The sequence below is a fragment of the Cheilinus undulatus genome, linkage group 22 (assembly GCF_018320785.1).
Source record: "Cheilinus undulatus linkage group 22, ASM1832078v1, whole genome shotgun sequence".
Taxonomy (NCBI): domain Eukaryota; kingdom Metazoa; phylum Chordata; class Actinopteri; order Labriformes; family Labridae; genus Cheilinus; species Cheilinus undulatus.
In genome coordinates, this window is record NC_054886.1 from 6170087 (window position 1) to 6192331 (window position 22245).

At 40.1% G+C, this 22245-nt stretch overlaps 1 protein-coding gene across 1 annotated transcript in view; it reads left to right on the forward strand.

The window, feature by feature from the left end:
• The window catches only part of nrxn2b (neurexin 2b), a 740090-nt gene that overhangs the window by 530291 nt on the left and 187554 nt on the right, over positions 1–22245 (forward strand). Inside the window, exon 7 of the mRNA XM_041780093.1 lies at positions 10576–10599. Within this exon, the coding sequence (XP_041636027.1) occupies positions 10576–10599 (24 nt within the window). The remainder of the gene's footprint in view (positions 1–10575; positions 10600–22245) is intronic.

Consider the following 22245-nt stretch of genomic DNA (forward strand, 5'->3'; position numbering starts at 1 on the left):
CCACAATATGTTCTACTGCAGTTTTCCCGCACTCACACACCCATACACAGACACACGCTGTTTGTTTGCAGACTTCTCTCTCTGCAGTAATTGCAGTGACATTTATATTTGCACCTGAAGCCTGTCTGCCAGTTTCCATTACTTGGAGCCAGATATAGAAAGATGGGGACCAGAGTGAATAGTGGATTATTGGAATGAATGCGGAACCAAATGTACCTGAAAGAGCTGTTTTGAATTGAGGCCCGGCTCCCCTCGATGTAATGGGGTTACCTACAGAGGGAGTGTGTTACTAAGGAAAGCCCCGATACACCACACATGCAAGACAAGGCGGATATGTTTACAGTATATATGATCCGGCCCATTCAGTCAACGGTGCTGGCAAAAGGGGGGCACAATCCCCCTTTAAATGTCGTTCTCCTTAGATTTTTTTCTCAATCATTAATTTATTTTTTGCCCCATATCCTGGTACACAGAGTGTTGTTGGCTCCACCTCTCACTTCTTCCCAGTTGATTCTGGGATGAGGCTAGGGAGCGTCTTTGCTCTTACACTCTTCTGCACCTGTATGGACTGGATAATAAGACAGCTAACTGTAAAGTGTCATTTGGTGAAATCTGGATCACTTAACTGGACTTTGCTGATGTTGCTGTGATCCTTGTGGAGACTCTAGACTCCCTGTGGAGGCTCTTAACTTGCTGATTGGGCTAAGTGGAAATGCACAAAACAACAATCCAGGCATGTTGGGATGCCTTGGATGCTGCTATCAAATCTGTGTCTGTGAACGATGAATTCATGGAACCTGAGCAGTTCACCTTGGTAGCATAATCCATCAATCTGCTGGCCAGAGATAACTCCTTTGTGATGATTTATCATCGGCACATTTTTGGGTACTGTTGGCAAGGCTTTGTGTCCAATGCTGATGTGATCAGGAGAGTTGGAATGGGAGGGGTCAGCTGCTGGTTACAAGAGAGACAGCTGCGCTGCTACGGGTGCGTGCTATGCTTTCCCAAGCTGGATACTGGGTGCCCAGGACCCGGTGGGCAGGCACAGATGTCATGGGTGGCTATGTGCGGCTGGGAGGATGGAGAGATGGGGTATGGGCCTGGTGTAGGCCTGAATGATGGCCATCAGGAGGCTAGAGCAGTACGGGGCCAAGGTTGATGTGGCAAAGTGCCAAACCGGCACACCTGACCTGACTAAAATTAATTGCTAGCAATGGTAAATGAAAGTTTGGTTATAGAGCACAAGCTAAAGCTGACTAAAGCTTTACAACACGCTGCTCCACCATTTGTATGCAACATAAACAGCTTTGTGCAATTTTGCAATTATTGAGCAACACAACAAATCAATAACCAAATTAGCTGACAACACATTTAATTGTTGATTTTTTTTGACATTGTCAATCTGTTTTTGCAGCCCTGATATGTCGAGGTTTTAAAAGCTACAACTTTTTAGTGTGCAAGTATATCCATATGTCCATATGTCCATAAATAAAGCACGGATTTTCCTGTTTTTTCATATACAATTATATTTACCACTCTGAGACTCTGAGGCTTTGTCCTGTATGACAAGAAGAGACATTTATTATTAACTTATATGAACCATAAATCAGAGCTACTTCCTTTGACAGCCCTCTGTTGTGCTGTTCTAATGACGCTATCCATGCCTTTGAAGCTCTTACAGAATGTTTTCTAACTTTCTGACTTATAATAGAAAGAAAGAGACATAGAGAGATTTTCACTTTGAATGCACTGAATGTTGACTCAAATTCCCAAAATTGCAAGGACTTTTTTGTAAAAATATGAATATGTTTTATCACAGAATGACAAAGTTTGTGCAGAAAAAAGTCTTAGTCATAATTGTTTACTGTGTGTCATACATAAAAATCTTTGAGTTTTAGTTCTGTTTAGGTTTGTTTTCTTTTGTCTTTATAGTCTGCTAACTTTTTAGAAATTTAAGTGGCATTACTGCAGCACAAGTATTCCTTTGTGTCCTGACAAAATTATGTTTAATCTTGACTGTGCACCACAGGGTTGATGTTTTACAAGCTTTTGAAGACAATAAGTCCAGGTGAGACGATATGGTTTAGAAATAGCTAAGGGCTCAGAGGGCTGCAATATCTATGCTTTAAAGAATAATAAACCAAACATTTTCTGGCTTTTTAAATACACATTTCTATTTAAAATGACTCAAACATAGCACATGTAACTGCCTCTTTTTTTTTTTTTTTTTTTTTTTACTGACTTGTCCTTTTCTGCTTCTGTGCCAGAGACAGCCAAGGCTGACTACACTATGTTTGCAAGTTGTCAATCCATCCAACTCTCTGTCAATATGAACCATTCTTATGAATGCAATATCTCAAGGCTTTGAGGGGTTTTCTTCAAACTCTGCAAAAAAAATATCCTCGTGGATTCAAGGGAAACATGATTACAGTTTGGAGGTCAGGGTCAAACTCTTCCCTGGCCCTTCTTTTTGACCCACCACTACAGCTTCTTTCTCCAGCATTGTATTTCTCAGAGGCATGTTTTCATTGCTCAGTCCCAGTATGTAGTTCTACACAGTCAGTGTTTTTCTGTTTTAGCCTTTGATGGAAGAAGACAGCAAGGGTCTTATAGGGTTTTAACATAAAACTCAAAAGCTTAGGGTTTTGGTGCACCATTCCAAGATTTACAGTCCTCTTATCTGGCTCAAAAATTTCTATGGGTGCCACTGCTCAACTTAAAAAAATCCTGTGAGTCTATAACTTTTATCCAGACTGTGGAAATTTCACTTTAAGACAAATAGAACCCATACATCCACTCATAACCCATAATTCCATCTAGTAATATGAGTTTTATTGCTTATATTCAAAGACCTAAATTGTACATTTATAGGGCAACTATCATCAGTCTTTGGACACTCTCAGATACAATGATAAATCTATCTGGACGAGGGATCTTGGCTCCTCTGCACCATCCATTGATCATTTTCACAGCTCTGTCATTAAATATTTATTCTGCTTATTCACTGGTGGGCACAGTTCAGCAGAGTCCACAGTGATCAGGGAGTCAAAGACTCAACAAAAATATAATTTAACAATCCCAGTCAACTCCTGCAATCACGTGGGTTTTTTGCACACAAGTTCAAAGAGGCACATCAACACTTTTACCTGCTCGTGAAATGCAAAGCACCAGAAAAACCCTGAAAGTGAATAACCATGGTAACAGCAGCTAATATCTCTGCTTTTCCTCCAAATCCCTCAATATTTAATACATGAAGATTGCTTAGCCCAGGGGTCCCTTTGAGAGAGATGCAACACAAACTTGTTTGTCAGGGCCCCTGGTTGTTTACATGACCGGGAGCTTTATCCTCCATCAGCAAACATCGGCAGCTCTGGTTTTCCCACATGGGTCAATTACAGAGAGGGTGATGGGCTGTCGCAGCGGGGTTGTCAGCCATGCTAGGTTTCAGGCGAAGTTGAAACAAGAACGGTGGGATGAAGAGGAAATGTAGCGTAAGAGAGGGAAATTAATGGTGAGGAAAGGGGTGAGCTGGTCTAGTTTTGGTACTCAGCCATGACTAGTCTCTCATAAAATGTGTTTATCTCCCACCTAGATATTTTTAGTGCTCTTCCATGCTTTCTTTTTCAACAGTCCACTCAAAATGTCATCTTTCCCTGGCAATGTGGCCACTCTTGATCCTTAAATGGGTAGATTCATCCCCCATACATAATCACAAACTAGAAACGCATGGCTGAAACCTCATAAACCACCTCACCCTGTCTTCTTTTAATAATAAACACAAAACAAAAGTTTAATTTTCAGCATAGCTGATCCTGACAATGGAACAATGCGGCAGTGAAGCGCTCCCAAGCCTGCAGCAAGAATTTGACTTCAGCAATGGCTGCATCTTTAAAAATTACAAAATATTTTCTTTACACATGAGCTGGATCAGTGTCTCAGTTTGAAGCACTTTTTCTTCTCAGATAGTTGGTAAACTTCAAAAATGACTGCAATTCACTTCCTTTTAGCATCTGTTTTAAAATGACATTTGAATAACTTTGGCAAACATAAAGTATGTATTAGTAGTTTTGTTCCCACAGTCTTCAATGCTTGACTGGGAGAGTGGATCAGCCAAATAATGTCTAGTCTAGTTTAGGTCAGATAGACACAAAAAAACACTAACAAAGAGAATCACAATGATATTGTTACAATTTTACTCCATCCATCCATCCATTTTCTATACCGCTTATCTCGTTGGGGGTCGTGGGGGGGCTGGAGCCTCTCCCAGCTGTCACTGGGCGAGAGGCGGGGTACACCCTTGACTGGTCGCCAGGCAATCGCAGGGTTGACATATAGAGACAGACAACCAGGCACGCTCACATTCACACCTACGGCCAATTAAAAGTTACCAGTTAACCTAATGAGCATGTTTTGGTGGTGGGAGGAAGCCAGAGTACCCAGAGAGAACCCACTTGTGCACAGGCAGAACGTGCAAATTTTGGCCCTGACCAGGAAGTGAACCAGGGACCTTCTTGCTGTGACCCACCAATGGCAACACCGCTAACCCCTGCACCGCTGTGCAGCCCCTATTTTACTGGCAATCAAAATTATTCAGTATTTTAAGTAATAATTAATTTCTGAATTTCAGTTTTTAATCAATATCTGTGATCAGATGTCTGGAATTACATCATTTCAGTCAGGAACGATCTCATTTTACCATTTTATTCCAAAATGAGTGTACAGTTTTACTTTGAGGAGAAGGCTCTGCTCTAAAGATGCTCCCTGGGTTTGTCAAGCAGCTTTGACTTTCCAGGGAGTGCAAAAGCAATTAATCCATAGTAGCATGATTCTCAATATGAGGGTGCAACAAGCTTTATCCCAGGGGTAATCAATTAAAATTTAAAGAGGGCCCGTCAAAGAAAATATATATCAAACCAAAGGTCCACAACATCATAATGTCGAACTTGAGTTTGTGTGATATGTGGATCTGGGTGCGATTTCAGGGACTTGTTGCGTGGATAAGAATTCTGTGAATGTCTCCTTTAGGGTCCTATGGAATCCATTTTATTTTTTGCCAAATTCCATTTTATTATTTTGGAATTCCACTTTTTAACCTTTCCACTAATTTTACCATTAAAAAAGAGTGCCCTGTTTATGTAAATGAATAAAATGTTCACCAATTAAATAGCTGGTGTTTCGTACAGCCGCTTTGACATGCTGTTATTGTTTAGGAGGGGGCGGGGTGAGTGTTTGTTATGTGAGGCACAAGTTGTGCCAGGCTTTAGTGTCCCCCCCAGAACATATTCCTCGGATATACGTTCCTCTTAAAAAAACACAGCATTTCAGTCAAATTCATTCAAATTTTCACGATGTCCACATTAAAAAAAATTGTAAGTAGATTCCGTTTTTATTGGCCAATTCCGCGATTCTATCCACGATGCTAACGCGGAAACCATAGGGCCCTAGACTCCTTGTCTCAGCTCACTCGTCTTTTCGCCTACTCTCTTTGTCTTTCTAATGATTGTAGGTCCGGGTCCAAATCTGTATTGGATGGCGTCTGGGTCCGGACCCGGACCGCGGTCCACCATTTGGTGACCCCTGCTTTATGCTATGGAGGAGGAGGCTGGGGTGGAGGAGGTTAAGCTTTGCCAGCAGCAGTTTGGTGCATCAGCATTAACGCAAAATGTCATTCAAAAAAAGAAAATATAAAGCAAAATCTCCTTACCTTAACTGCACTGCGATTAGCACGCTAGCATTGCTGGCCCTTATTCCTCTATTCATCAATGTCTGCATTTGAACACTGTTCTATATTTGTCGTCTTCTTCCACACCTCCTTCTTTTGTATGTTGTATGCTTTAGGCTAAATCCTTGACTGAAACCTGCTCAGATCTATAAAAATGTGCCCTTGTGAATGTACTGCTTACTCACAGAACTTTGTAGACTGACAGACTCAGTCTCTCATCACCAAAGATTATGCAGACTCCATTCAAACAGAAATCCAACCGTAATCTCTGCCTTTCATTTCCACCGCCCATTTTTTCCACTCTTCTCCATCATTTCATCCTGCAATTTCAAAGATCATCAGCAATATTTGAAGGATAAATTTTTCACAGCCGTCCCCTCGGCTGTTCTGTCAAAGAAATGATACGGAGATAAACTCAACATTCAGACATCAAATGCCTCAGAGGGATCTAACAACTTACAGAATTCAAAATGTCGTGCTTAGTATTCTCTCATTTCTTTCTCGCTCTGCTGTATCACAGACGCGCTTTGAATAAGTTCTGAAAAGCCGACAGTCGCTGTCACCTTTGTTAGGGTGCATTTGTCTAACTTAATTAATCATTGTCTGCCTTCTGATTGTCGAAGCTTCCCTCTTTTTAATGTATCAGCTGTTGTTTCAGTCAGAGCACACACATGGGAGAGAGCGCTGTGGTGTGGATATGCAAATGTCCACCCACCTTCCAGTCTTATTTACCTTGTTAATGGATTAAGAGGACTGATTAGACAAAGTGGGTGATGGGTGACTGCACTTCAGCGCTAACCTGGATCAGAGAGTGGGTGTGCATGAGGCTTCAAATCGGTCTGTTGGTCCCATGGGGAGGACTTTGTTTATGCTCGCCACTTAGACTCATCTCCCACACAGATGGCACAAACACATAGTAATTCATCCCACGCGCAAACACGCCTACAATACTCTACCTACTGTATAACCAGAGTCAGGGTGGGGGGCTTACTGACTCACTGACTGTGAAACCAGATGCAGACCCTTAAGCACTGTCTGATGTGAAGCTTTATTTCAAAGTTCTTTAAATGGAAAAATCTTATTTTCCCAAAAAGCAGGGTGCCATAAATTGACACTTAGCGGCCATATTCTGTTGTCAGATATGTCGCCAACGGCAGCTGACAATTGAAAATATCAGATCAAGATACCAGATGTCCTCTAGATGTCCACTGCCTCCTGAGGGAAGACTCGAAGATTTCACTGGCACATCTTTGACACTCTGCTATTTTCCAAAGTCCGTAGGAATAAAATCAAAACTGGGTCTTAGAAATTTCGTCCAAAAAGTTTTTTTTACAATTCTTATCTGATAACTTTACCATTAGATGTGACTTTTGAGTCGTCAAACTGATGGCATTGCTTTCACTATGTGGTCGTTGGTCCTTTCCTGTCTGGAGTTCAACCCCCAGCTCCAGCAATCATGACAAAGTTTCCTTAGGCAAGGCACCGAGCCTGGCATTGATCCTGCCGCTGTGCATGAATGACTGATGGACACTAACATGCAGCTAGAAAAAGTTAAATCACTGTCATACTCCCAAGAGAACTAGACTTTTAAATACATTTGAAAATGTTAATCCAACTGAAGTTGTACCAAATTTAAATTCTCAGTTAGGGTTAGGGTTAGGCTAACCCTTTCACCTAATGATAGCTGGACCCCGATGGATATATAGACCTCAATTAGATCAAGACTGCACTCTGTATGCCGTAGTGCTCCATTGTCCATGCTGGTCCCTGACCGATAGTCTTGTAGCATTTATCAGAAGCATAAACTGTGCAGTCACGTGCCTATAGTTTTTATCATAAGCTAGTTGGGTACTGTGCATTGCATTTGCACCAAAAGTCAAGTGTAGATTTTGTGAACAACAGTAAAGCTGTCCATGCTTTCACCATTGGGCACACAGCAGGGTTCCTGCAGATCCTTGAACAGTCTAAAATAGTCTTAAATTGCACAATTACGGCTTTAGAAAGTCTTAAAACATCTGATTTTTACCAGATAGAGGTCTTAAATTTTAAAAGACACTTTGACTAACATGTCCTTATCCAGTCTTTGCTTTCTAGCCAACTTTTTATGGTTTTAATCATTTTCCACAAATTATTGCATAAATATTCTCCAGATTTCAGGGAATTCAGTGTTGGATGTTCCACATTTCCTTGAGTAGGACCCCAGACCACTCTCTGATCTAGTCTGACTCACTGTGATGAAATAAACTTGCTGCTGTTTTGAAACACTAGTCCACTTCTCTAACATCAGGGCTACCAGGTTGCCAACTTAAAATCCATGCAGCCCTGCCTTATTTTAACTCTTTCCTGACAAAAATCATTATTCTGATTAACATTCAAACTGTTTAGAATCAGTTCAGCACATCTGACGAAATGTGTAATGTCAATAGAATAGAGGCATGAAATGTGCCAGAAATCATCAAATTTAGGTGTTTATGATGATTTTTATTATGATTTGACATTCATGGAAAAAAAAAAAGAAGAAAATTTAGCCCTGGTCAGTTATGCAAGGAAATCACATATGCCTTTCATTTTTTGACCACTTCCAGCATATAGTGGTATTCATTTTCCTCAGTTCAGGTCTTAAAAAGTCTAAATTGATTTTTGAGAATGTGTAGGGACTGTGATACAACCAATATGTTGCTTGCTAACTTCCTAGCAAGGTTAACTGTCAGAAGGTTCAATGGTTAACAGCTAAAACGGGTAACTCAGTTCTTAGCATGTCCAGGATTAACACACTTGTGTAGATAAATCCATTCTTCCTCTGTGCTTGTAAACCTCAACAAGGATGAATAGTCCAGAATGGCCTAATTAAGCTCCACTGAGACATGCATATAAATACACATACTGTGTGAGTGTTGTGTGAATGGGTGAACGTGACATGCAGTGTTTAAAGGCTTTAAGTATCATAAGAGTGGACAAACCTCTTACAAGCTCATGTCTATTTACCACCCTGTCAAACATTCATAAGAAACTGAACTGAGACCAGAACAAAGTGATCTGAATCTGCAAAACGTTTGTGATTTCAAGTTTTGTCCTTCAGTTTTTTTTTTTTGTTTGTTTTTTTTTTTTTTTTTTTCCTTTTAGTTTTTTACAATAAACTACCAGTGAAAGAAGCAATTTAACAGATGGTAGCTAAAAGGCTTATCTATGCTACGCTACAGACATGAACTCTTCTTCTGCACTTTCATCTACTTTTCGGCACATTTTCATACAGACCAAATGTTGCAATACCACCTGAAATTGCAGAGGCAGTGTTTAGCAATTTAGCTAACAGTTAAAGCCAGACCAGTGGAACATGAGGAAGTAACATTCTTGAGGACAGAAGCTGGTACAAGGACGGACAGCTACGGCAAAAACAAAACTAGGGGGGACATTAGTTGAGAACTGAATGCTGGTTGGATGAGAGTAGAGTAGAAGTGGAGGTCCTTGTAAGACTGCAGCCTCTAGTTGATGAATCTGTTATTCCCCACCAACACATAAAGAGCGAGCATGTGCATATAGGTAGAGGCGGTTGAGTTTTAAATGTTTATATCTGTTCTTGTAAATAACAAAGACGCCTGTGGTTAAAGCAGGAACTTTGATTGATGGAATAGATGGAAATAATTCCATAATAGCTTGACTACTTTAGCTTTGCTCTAATAATTGTATAAACTGACACATTGTGAGCCATGATTGCCAAAAAGAAGCAAACTATTTTCTGGAACATTTACCATTTTACCTCCTTTTGAGTTTGCAGGTTTAACACTTCAGCAGCTCTGTTTTAAGTTATAAAAGAGACTTCAGATTCCCAAGTTTGACATGATTCATGCGTTTCTCTTCCCAGCTATTTTAGATAATGTTTTTGATTGTATAAATGTCCTAACAGCGGATTTCTCTCTCTTCTAGGATGATGAAGATACCTGTCCACACAATAAAAACCCTCTGTCCACATTTCTTCTCTTTCTTTCATCTTTAAAAATATGCTTACTATGCTTTTTATTGTTTTGTTTCCTCTTTGCCCCTTTTGAATTCACCTCACTATCTCTAAAAGTCAAAATGCTCTGCAGTGTTGACCATGACTGTCCATTTTTACAATGCAATAATTCATTTTTGGTTTTCTCTTACTTAGTAGCCCCTCTATGTCCTTGTGAGGACATTTAACGTATCAATTCCCACCTTTACGAGTCAACTTGATTGGCCGTGCCCACTACTAAAGAACGCCTAGACCCCAACGCCAACCACGCCAAGCTAACCAGATTAGGCTCCAAGAGTGAATACTTCTGACTACTAATGTCCTTCCCTGCTCCAAACAAACCCCCATCTAAACTACCCAAACCCCCCTTTGTGGAAGTTGATTTGCTAACTCTTGTCTCTTTTACTAACAAGCTTCAGAATTCTTCCGATTTCTTTTCATTGGTGGATTTTCTTTTCCCTTTACCTCTTATGATTTCAACGACTAACACTGTGTCATTCACGGAATGTGAACCATCTGTTGTTTTCTCTACTTAACTTGCGACTTACATACTAACAATGTATTGTTATCCTTTTTGGTTCTTTATTTTCTAGCCTTTACCCTTCTAACACTCTAGTTGTACAATTGCTTTCTTTATTTCTTTATTTGGATGTTTTTCTAGATAATCAATAGGAAAAAGATGCATTCTTTTCAATCATATTTTACTATTAAATACAATTTTTGCTTAAAAGGAGAAGCTGGTTTTGCCAAAGGCGACTTTTTGTTTTTTCTTTACAACTTTTTTGGGGTTGAGGTGTGTTTTCTTGAGTTTAAGGTTTGTCATTATTTTTTTTCTTTCTCCTCCCCCTGTTTTCTCCTGAAGCACGCAGGCATTGGACACGCTATGGTAAACAAACTGCATTATATGGTAGATATCATTCTAATTGTCTTATACTTTGGTTTGCCCTGGGTTTTCCGTTACCTCTTTCTATTCTGTTTGCTTTACTGAAAGTACAATCCGCCATCAATTCCAAGGTAGCTGAAAAACACCACCTCTCTGTTTTTTTTTTTCTTTTAAGCCCTCTCTATATATCTGTTCTTGCTTTTTATTACCATCCAGTTCTTCCCTTCCTGAAAAGAATTGACGTGTTCATCCAAAGAGGTCTGCCCAAAACAAACTGGAAATTCAGAAATTAGATTTTGAAGATTTTTGGTTTTGTTTTATTTCCTTCCTGCCCCCTTTTTTTTATTTTTTCTAACTTCTGTTATACTCCAAACACTATCCGTATGAAGAAATAAAGAATCATGATGCAAGATTTTTTCCAAATTAAGAAAGCGTTACTTTTAAGTTTTTGGTTTTCCCTCTTTCCCTCTGCTTTATTTTCTTAGAAACCCTACAAAGTGAGCGTGCACAGCAGAGTTCTCAAGCAGACAAATCGCAGACTGTGGCATCTCCAGTGAGAGGAAGTAAAAGGATTAATTCCTGTAACTTAACCTGATGAAACAACACAGACGTCTTGCCATGTCGCCCCTTGTTCAGATGGTTGCAGAGCGACTTATCTAGGCCAGCCGTCCTGTGCTTTATAGAGTCATGAAGAGTATTTACAGCCCCTGATTTAGTGACCGAAGCCCTCACTGTAAAGTAGGCCTCAAATGAGGGCTTGATCCCATTAGAGGCCTTGGGCTGATTTATGATGGAGATGGAGCTGTTACCAGGCCTGCGCCTCGACACATCCTGCTCCTCCTCACACATGTAGACACTTCATAAAAGCTTTAAATGTGGCAGTAGTTGTCCCTTGAACTTAGGAGTAGAAATGATTCAACAAAATGCAGAGATGAAGTTCATTAGAAGCTGTAAAACAGCAATTACACTTTTATTAAGCTGCAAACCAGGGGCTGCTTGCCAAAATAAGACTCAGACTGAAACCTAAGTGAGATCTTATTTTAAACTCGTATCACCTTAAAGTGACCTAAAGAGCAACTAAACCCCAGGGATTCAGTGAGCTGCATCAATCTTTGGAGCCTCAACGTCAGCGTGGACACAAATTACAAGATATCAAACTCATTTTAAGTAAGAAGCAATTTTTTTGGCTGCTACCAGTGAAGTTGTTTCTTACATCAGATAAAGTTAGAATTAATCCAGTTATTAAAGGTTCAACATGCAGGAAGAAGACTGGTTTTCCTACTGAAAGAAGTGAGATAAACAGTTGTTTGTTGGGCCCTGGCGGCAAAGCAAACATTTGCATAGAATCAGTTGAACCTCAGTTCAAGGTGGGAAGCGCAGTTTCATTACTGCTGGAAAGAAATGACTGTAGAGACTTGAACCTCAACATTTTTCCAGTGGTTTTTCTTTTGCGCCAAATCAGCTGTTCTATAGCCTTAAGTTTGACATTTCAGTGTTTTAAAAAATTGTATTTTTTGATTACCACTGGTACGGTACTAGTTAATCATGGAACTCGTATATTCCAAGATGCCTTTCAGACACATCATTATGAATCCACCTGAATTTGGAACAACTTTAGCCCCCCAGTTTACCAACTCGTGGGAACTGGAATTCAGGCAACTCAAGTGTAATGTCACTCCCAGCTCAGGTGCCTGATTTCCAAGATTAATCAGGATTAGGTAAATTTATTTGTACCCGTTGGTAGATAATAAAATGCAACCCCGACTTACCCACCCAACCCCTGAAAAGTATAGCAGGAGTTGCATTGTCTTCCTTCAGAATCGCATTAGTCTAGAGTTATGTTATCTCATTAGTGCAAAGCGTAGTGTTGAAACAACTGTAAATGTGTTCATGTTTTTTGACATTTGTCATACAACTAGTTAGCAACATACTAAATTGTTAGCAGGGTCAGAAGGAGTTGGTGGATGTTTACGCTATGGTATGGCCCATGTAGCAATGCTCCTGAAGCCTTTTTGCAAGCAAGAGGGCAAAATGGGACAGCTAACTGAGCTGGGAATGTAAAGCTGGTTGAGTATTGTTGCTCATGACGTTAATAAGTGGTACCAAAATGAAGCACCAAATCTGTGCTGGGATTTGGCCTAGTAGGTACTGGATGGGATGTGATTTTGGTACCCATCCTTTGCAGCCACTTTTGAGCTCTGCAGTCATGAAAGCTTTCCTTTAGATCAAGCAGTAGATAAATTCAGCTGCAGTAGCCAGGTTTCAGCCTGTAGAGGGCAGTAGCTATGCATTTCTAAAACATTATGTATGATTTAAACAAGGAGATTTGGACCCAAACTGATTAGTGATTACTTGATACCCATAATGACACTTGTAGAGCACCTTTGGCTTCCTTTTATACAAGTTCTTACTTGCTTTCACTGGACCCCAATCAATAAAAGAGTAATATTTCCATTGATACAGACTTTAAAGAGAACTGCTTGAGAAAATCTGAGCTGTGTGCGATCTACTCCTCATTAACACTAACACTAACTTATATATTTTTATATTTTACTGGCCTCACCCCTTGCATGAAGAAACTTGACCCCTAACCCCTCCTTAATAATCTTTTTTTTTTTTTTTTTGTTTTCTTTGGTATAAAGATTGCATTGAGTATATATGTATATGTATATATTATGGCTAACACATATATACATACATATATCTATTGTCCTAATATACTCAATATGGCCATAAAACATGTTAGCCACACCCTTTTTGCTGTTTTCTTTATTTGGTTTTACTTTGTTTTCTTTATTTGTTAACTTCTATCAGTTTACCTTCAAAATTAACTTACTAAAATGAATAATGACCTCACACCATAACTTGCTGAAACAAAAAAAGGGAAAAAGTAAAGAGGAGGGGGACAGACTTTCATTTTCTGGGTGAATAGAGAATTGACGCCTGAAGGAATAAATCTGCACCAATCCATCATAACACACGAGTTGGAGGAAGTGTTGAGAGTGAACGCAAAGCCACTCTATCTGGTGGTGACTCACTCAGTCTTGGCTCAAATTTGACTAAAGTGATGAAGCAATTTTGCATCAGGAACACAGAGACGTTCTCCTAGAGGAATAATGAGAACTGCAATCATGACTGAGTAGAGCTTTTTCTGTTTTGCATACATCATAGAGGGCAGAGATAGTGTTGATATGGTTTGTCCCGCCAATGGAATACTGATTTCTCTATTCAGCGAGACGTGGATGTCCTCTCTCCCCTCTCAATTTTCCCTATTCTTTAAAAAACCCTCTCATTTCTGTTGATTTCATCTGTGATTGGTCACGTCATGTCCCACTTCCACTCCCAGACTACCCAGTGGTCATGTCCCTGCACCATGTTTGCACGTTCCTACAGGCTAGATCACCCTCCCATCAGCATCCACATCACTGCGTGTAAATGCTGCTCTAGCCCAGCACGTGTCGGTCTGTTGCACACGTGTCTCGGTGGGTTTTTGTGTTGCATTCTTGTCCAAACCCCCCCCCCACCCCCACCCCCCCCCACCCCCAACATCCAAAGGCTCTTTTCCTTTCCCCATTTGTCCAGTGTTTGTGGTGCCCTGCAATTAAATCCACTTTCCTACAACGTCCCTGTTTTTCTGCATCTTGCAAGCTGTTTTTCTTTTAGTCTGTTTGTGTTGTCTAATGGAATCCTACACCCTAACATCCCCACTCTTCCTGTCAACTTTCCACCGAAATGCATGGCTTGTGTGTCACCCTCTTAGCCTGAGTGGGTTCATTTTGTTTCCTCTTTAACCAAACAAACTCTCGTCACATGAAATAACACATTCAGTCCAAATCTGGACCTGGTTTGAGCAATCAAATTGCAGAGGACTTTTAAAGAATCCTCACCAATCACTTTGACTAAATTTACTAAAACAGTGTTACTAATCTACTGTTTGAATCAAACCTTTGTTGTAACTGTACTAACAACCATTTTTGTGTCTGACTTTCCCTTACTTACAAAAATACTAACCGATTTTGTTCACCCTCCAACCCTTTTTAACTCTTTTCGGAATCAGCTTAAGAACCCCACACCTTCCTCCCCTCTCTCTCTCCCCCATCCCCTGGCAACTGCTGCAGAAACAGCACTTGCCCCAAGCTCCTGAACTCCCAAATCTTTACTAACCTAGAGACATAGCTTAGCTCAAAACTCGTAAAAAAAAAGAAAATAACAACCCTGCCATCACATGTTGATTAGCTGCCAGACACCTATGAAAGGCCAACTCTCTTACTCTGCAACATCTGTTCTTCCTCCTGGACTGGCTTTGACCTCAGCCAAAGGGTAGAGGTGCTGTATGTGACCCATTCTGATTCTTGTTCTTTTTTTCATGTGAGCTTGCAACTGTTTTATATAATGTGTTGTAACACGTGTTTCTCCCTGATGAAGCTCTCTGACTGTAGTCAAAAACAATGCCAACAAGGGTAAGTGCTGCTTTTTCAAGGTAAGCATGATGCATCCTCTTTGGCACGAATAACCATGGTGGATATTTGAAGACACAGGTAGGTGGCTACACTTTGGCTGGCTACACACCAAGCAATTTTAGACCTGATTTTTGGGCCGATATCCCCCTCAATGATTGGGTCACGGCCCAATTCAAGGCTTATTGTGACCGTTTATTCTTCCAAATAATCCTCCTGTGTGTGGTATTAATACAGTTTTTTGCTGCTCCTGATTGAGTCATAGCCTCTGCAATCTGAAATCTTAGGGAACAGGTTCATTTTTGATTCCAGATGGGGCTGCTTACAATAGAATACTTTAGAGTGATTGGTTGTGCTTTGTCATGAACAGTAAGTATCCAGCTTGCAACTACTTCTAGATGTGAATTATGCCTTTTTCTTCAAGGCTTTGCAGATAAAATCTGCAATAAAGAAGGTTTCTTTTCTAAAACTAAAGTCAGGTTTTTCTTAACCGTCCCAACAGAAAATGTCAACATTCATTGAAGACATTTTCCTGAAGTGCACATCAAAATCTGCATGAATCGGACAGTAAATTCTGTACTAGTCAATGAAAGGAACCTGTCTGAGAAGTGTCACCAACTGGATGTGCTTTCATGAAATGACTGCAACATCACCTCTCACTGTCAAATGTCAGGCCCAAATACAAACTTTAGGAACAGCAAATCCTCTGTAGTGTGACGTTATCAAAGTGCATCCAAGACTCTGTGTGACCCCAATTCAACAAGACTGGCATTTCAGGATTTTTTTTTTCAAGTTGTAGATGCAAGCCATCTGAGGGCACCAAAAAGACGAGAGGGAGGATTGACATAATCCTGTTTGTGCTCTAGATGTCTTTTTGTATTACAAGGGGCATTATAATGCCCATTGCATTATATGTTTGTTGATATAATTGACCCATAACGAATGTGGCAGACATAATTTGAACCAATCACCTTCTAAGACTTTTTTAAAGGTTCTGCCCTTCACAAACACATAATACGGGCTGTTGCCCAGATAGATGTTAAATACTGCCCATGCCATGTCAACAATTGCATCCCCAACCCCATCTTTTTCTTCCTCCAGGGAATCTTCTGTTTATATAGAGCAATGCTTGCATAGCAGGCTCACAGGGCTTATTTTCTTGACAGCACATTTTTGCAAGTCCTCAATCCTTCCATTCTTCTTTATTGTTTTATCAGTTTAAGAGCATATGACCGCTATCATCTCACAAAGTACTTATATAGTAACTGAGATTGATGCTCCTACACTGGCCTCTCTCATGACCTACAGACTCAAACACTGTTGCAAAGACAGTCCTTTGGACCAAATTTTTTGGTCAGAATCTTGTCAGACTTTCACCAAGACAGGACAAGGAATTTTTGGTGCATAGTCTGCCATCTTAAAAGTACATAAAAGTGTAGTCCTGTCTGGCTGTAGGTCTTGCCTCTATGCTGTTTGCAGTTACATGACAGCAAAGAACTCCGGATGATAGACAGAAAGTTATTTCCAGAAAGAGAAACACAATCAAAAGGCCAAAGTTTTCTTCTGTTTGCAGTGTTTTTCATCAATTCAATTGGTAAAAAAAAAAACAACCTTTAAAGCAAGAATGTTGTGCCATTTTTTTAGTCCCAAAAGTAGCAACATAAAAAGATTAGAAAGCTCCCAATGAACTAGTGGTGCACATGGACCAATAGCCTTGCTCTGAAGCTTGAGGGACAACACTTTAGCATGGTGCGGTGTGGTTTGGTTCAGTCACAGTTTGACTCAGTAATCCCTGATCTTGCTTGTGTTTCTACAGCTGATGTCCATCCAGCCTCTCTCGTTGTGATGGAAAATCCATCTCTTTATAAAATTGATCACCTCCATGCCAGACAAATTGGTTAAAATATGGGAAGAATCACTTTTCTAAAATGTACCCTGTTAAGGTAGATATTTTTAGATGAAAACTTCATTTAGAGCTTTAGTGCACTAACGTTCCTCCATTTCCATTGAGTCCTAGCGGTGTCTGTCAGTTCAAGTCTCCTATCTGATATATGCATGTCAAGGGGAATTCACATGATTAGAAATAGCCTATACTGTTGTCTCACCCATGATTTCATCCATATTTTCCTCTGGCTGAATTGTCCAGTGTGTGCACATGGATACATATATCTTAGTTATTATGTTTACTTGTGTACAAGGAAATAAGATTTTGAATTAAACTCAGCAAAATAAAACACCGTGTACCATTTAATAGAAGTGGTTAGTGCTATCATATAGTTTTATTTCTTTCTCACATTCAATAAGACATTTTGGGTGCAATTTAAGATTGCTCGGTAGTACTCCCAGCACGGTTGGAATCATGTTGACCCTCGTTTACTTGATCTACTTCATGGGGCGTTCTGTTGCCACCATCTTGCAGTCATAAAGCCAGATCTAGTCAATGAGCCGGTAACACGCTCAACTGAGCACACTGCGGGGCTCCGCACAGAGAGCAGCTCCAGTTCGCCATACCCTACAAAAGCTTTGTTATTGTGCAGGCAGTTGGTGGTGTATGAGTAACAAGCACATGAGAGAAAAAATTGATTGAATACAACAGGAGGTTAATAACATAACAGAAACCATTCGCCCACCACGGGAGCATCAAAGCATGTGAATGGGTAGAATAAAATGCTTCTGATCATTTGAATACTGAGCTATGTGAATCACTTAGCAGTATATTCAGCTGTAAACAGCACCTCTTTGTGTTTTCTATTTCAATCTAGTACACAGTTCAGCTCAGAGCAGCAAGGTCTGTTTAGTTTCTCTGTGTGTGCTTGGCTAAAGAGGTTTTTGCAGAGCAGCTGGGTATCGACAAAGGGGTCCAACAGATCCGTGTAAGCTATCCAAATAGTGTTGTGTTTGGTAGGGGCTTTTTTTGTGTTTGTTAATGGAGGAAATTTACCATATTTTCCACCCAGTACAGTTAAATTTTGCTAAGAAGAACTAAACTTCGTTAGAACAGTGCAAAACATTTCATTCATATGGTTTTACATAAATGAAAAGTATTCTTGGACTTCCACATGGAAGTGGGAAACTGTGATCACACTTTTACAAAGCATTGCTTTCACACCATATTGTTGCACACACGTTTCTCAGCAACAGTTGTTTTATACCATTAATAGTGTTGTAGGAAGCATTAATTTTCCCTAAAGGCTGTCATTATCATCAGCTGTAGAGGCAAATCATGCAGAGCCTATAATGGGACATCATGTGGAGTTCATACCATAAACTTACATCATGATTTACCAAAGGAAAAACTTTCCTTTAGAGTGACATTAAAGTCTCAATGACCTGCTGTTAGCTGCCTCATTGCTTTGGTCAACTTTAACTCCAAAGGATCTAGAGAATTAGCAGCTGGATTCAGATCAGCAGGACGATGCTTCGTTGTTGGGTCAGCTGCTATTGGTCAGTTCTGAAGGGCCTGCTTTGGCTATTTCACTTCTTTTAGTCTGGCTGCACATTGGGTGTTTCTGAAATCGCTACCAATTAAAAATGTTGGGGAAAACACAGACATAAGGAAAGTTTTAATTGATTCTCAACATTACAATCCTCCAATTGCAGAAGATAGAAAACCTTGCAGAGCAGATGGGTTCACCAGACTCTCTCTCAGTCATCAGGCATGTAGCATCTTAAAAAGCTACAGTGTCTGTGGCAAACTAAACACTGTTCAGACCAATCAGCATCATTCAAGGAGGACAAAGCAGTAGCTATGGGCCGGGTTTAGTTGTACTTGACGCCATTTGCAATGGCTTCCTCTAGTGTGTTGATTAGCTTGGATGCAGCTTTAGCATCACTTCAGTTTAATAGGACTGAATCACATTTCTGTATGAAATGGAGAGTTAAACATCACTTAAAGCTTTCATGATGTGAATGATGTGTTCGCTTTTCTGGCGACCTGCCTAAGAATGAGTTTGTGAGAGTTACGGGATGAGTGTTAGTTATTGTGTGAGTGTTTGTATACGATGGCTGCTAGAGGAGTGATTATCTCGGATGTAGCTACAGCAGCAGTTTTGTCAGAACTGGACAGTGTTTCTTTTTTAAAACAAGGACAGAGAGCAACACTGATAGCTTGTCATGACAGAAGCAGTCTTGTTGCCCCTCTCTCTGCCTACTTCGGCATGGGTTTTCAATCGTTATGATGGGATTTTCAGGTTTATCCAATGGCTGCTCCACTGCTAGATCTGGTGTAGCTGATGGAAAGTGGCAATTTAATTGGAAGTAGACCAGGTTTCTTTTTAAAACAAGAGTAAAGAGCAACACTGAAAGCTTGTCTTGGCAGAGAAGATGTGTTTCCATGTCTACCGACTGACCTTGATGTTTTATTCACTAAGAAGCTCTGGCATTTGGCAGCGGTAGCCTGTCAGCTCAAGAGTAGCACATGTACCACTCTGGTTGGCCCACCATGAATGTGGTAGACAGAATGTTCTTCCAATCACTTTTCGAGATTTTTTGTGAAAAGTCCTGCCCTTCCAAAATGCTTTCTATGGAAGATTTCCCAGGTGAATGGGAAAAGTATCCATGCAGCAGACATATGAAATAGTCAATCTGGTGTGACATGTTAAAAGGTCGATCAGGGCTTTTCAAACTAGGGGTCCTGACTGTTCAAGGGTGAGCAAGGGGGTCAGGTGAACTTTGCCAGATGATAGGGAAAAATATTCTTACAACATTCTTTATAGGAATGCACCAGTACCATTTTCAGTATTTTTATTGGTGCCGATACCAAGCCCAGCTACTCATACAAAGTGAAAATGACACAGATTAACTGCTATAAGTTAACTTTAACACTTTAAAAGTGTATGATTTGGTCCACACTGCATTTAGTTCAAACTAAACATTTCAAAATGGTCAATATTTTAGACTATGAAAGAAGTGCAGCAGCTCTTTTGATAATGAAAATTTAACACTGGCCAACACTGGTAGGCGTTCAATTTTCTCAACACTTAGGTGAAGTGTTTTAACCTTCCAAAGCAGATGGATTGGCCTGATTCCATTTCTGCTATCAGGCAAATCCAACTTGCAAGGCTCTAGTCTGTAACATACCACCACACACTTGAGGTATATTGGAAAAAACAATCAAATGCAACAAGCTTTGAACAGGGGCAGGTCTTACTGATTGTTTGGGAGATGGGCTAAGATCATCCAGTGTGTATCCAGCCTTTGAGGTAAGAAAGAAATCCACTATAAAATGTGTAAAGCTGTATTTCTTCACTCCAAATAATTGATATCAAATATGGAATTCAAGAGAAAAAAAGCAGTAAGAACTCCTTATTTATTTGAAGAAATATCCACTACCCATTTTGCAATGTCAAAACCTTATCCTCACCTCACTATCTTCTTGGCCAGCAGCACCAGGGTATTTCCACTATCAGCCTTTAAAATCAGCAAGCTTTCTTTCCTCCAATCAGTGATGCAAGGCCTCGTAATGCTGCTCAGTGGGAAGGGTGTTTAGTCAAGCTCATTTGTCAAAGATTTGCCAATTACTTCAAAGAAAACGCTTAGATATTTCCTTTTCTTGTCTTTTTTTCTGTCAGACTAAGAATGCATGTTTCCTTTTGAGTTGATTGATTTATTTATGTTTAATATTTTGGGGGATTTTCTGCTGTTTACCCCAACATCTGTTGTAAAAACTAATCAATGTTGTTGCAACTGGAATCGTTATGATAGAGCATGCACATTAAAAGCTTTGAGGAACCAGTAGATGATGGAGAGGGCAAGAGAATAAAAGGGAACAGATACACCTGCACTGTTTTCTCTCAGTCGCCCTCTAAAGTTGAGAACTTTATAGGTGTCTGGCAGCTATCCATGCTAATCCCTTAGAGCCCCGGCAGGCATATCCAAGCCTTTAAATTTAACATCAACACCCCTCCATTAAATAGTCCTCAATACCCAAACAGCCTAGCCAGACTCTTTTTATGTTGATGCTGCTAAGTGTGGTCGTCAACATTTACATTTTAGAGACATTACAGGTGCAATTCCCAGCCTTTGTTTCATCATTGATCTTATCTTGATAGAATTAGGTAGCTACATCAATAGGTTTCCCATGGGTGCCATAGGAGTCCATGGAAACGTTTCAAAACGAATTAGACTTCCAATGCTCTTGTTCTTCTCTGCCAAATGTGAGGTCTCTTTTGTTACTTTGAGCTACAGGAAGTCTCTTTGCGAAAGCCCATTTAAGATCGTCAAGGATGACCCCATCGGCCGATGCTCGCTCTTTCTCTCCGTTAGTCACAGCAGACATAAAAATGGGTTGCCCTATCAAGAGGGGAAGTACAAAAACAATTTCAAAGAACTAAAAAATGAAACTTTCAAGGAATTTAGAAGTCTAGCACTCAGTTGGGGGACTTTTCTGTGGAGTGCAGTTGCTAAGGTGTTTCAGGTCTTTAGAGGGTTTGTTTAACTTTAAATTGAGATAAAGCCATTTGATGTCTTATTCTACTTCAATGAACATTGAGCCTTGAGATCTAAAACTGGCCATGTGTACAAAAGAGTTTCAGCTAAGGAAGATACAAATGTCTGCATGGCGTGGTTGTTTTGAGTGCCTGAAAATGCAACATGTTGAAATTTTACTTTAGAACTTTTGAAATTGCACCATCTCTGACATTGAAATAATTGGTAATGTGGAGTTTCAGGCACATTTTAAGTGGACAATCCCAACAATGACAGATTCTTGAGCTCTTTTTGTGTCGCTGACTTTTTTCACAGCAGTCAGTCATGTAACAGGGCAGGGAAAGCTTAGGAGAGTTGCAGCTATCGTTAGCCACAATGTGGAGTTACAGCACCATCTATGGGTTGCACCAGCTATGCATGAGTTTAGACGTAGCCTAGTTTGAACCGAAGTTCTTACTTGTGGTTGCACCAGTTAAGTTTTACCTTCAATTTTACACCTGCTTTCTACTAGGTGTAAAGTGGATTAAAAGTGTTTTTCACTGATTGGTTAAATTAAGTCATATCTGCTAGAATATTTCAGTTAGTCTGGATGTAAGGCTCTTCTAGTTAAGACGAGCCTTGCATCTCCGTAGTGCAACCAAACAATGACACAGCCGAAGTTTCAACTTAACTAGTTTCAACGTAGGGTTTAGTGTGGACTTTAAAACTTAAGACAGAACATGCGCATTGCTGGTGCAACAGGTTACAGATATCTTAATTCTCCATC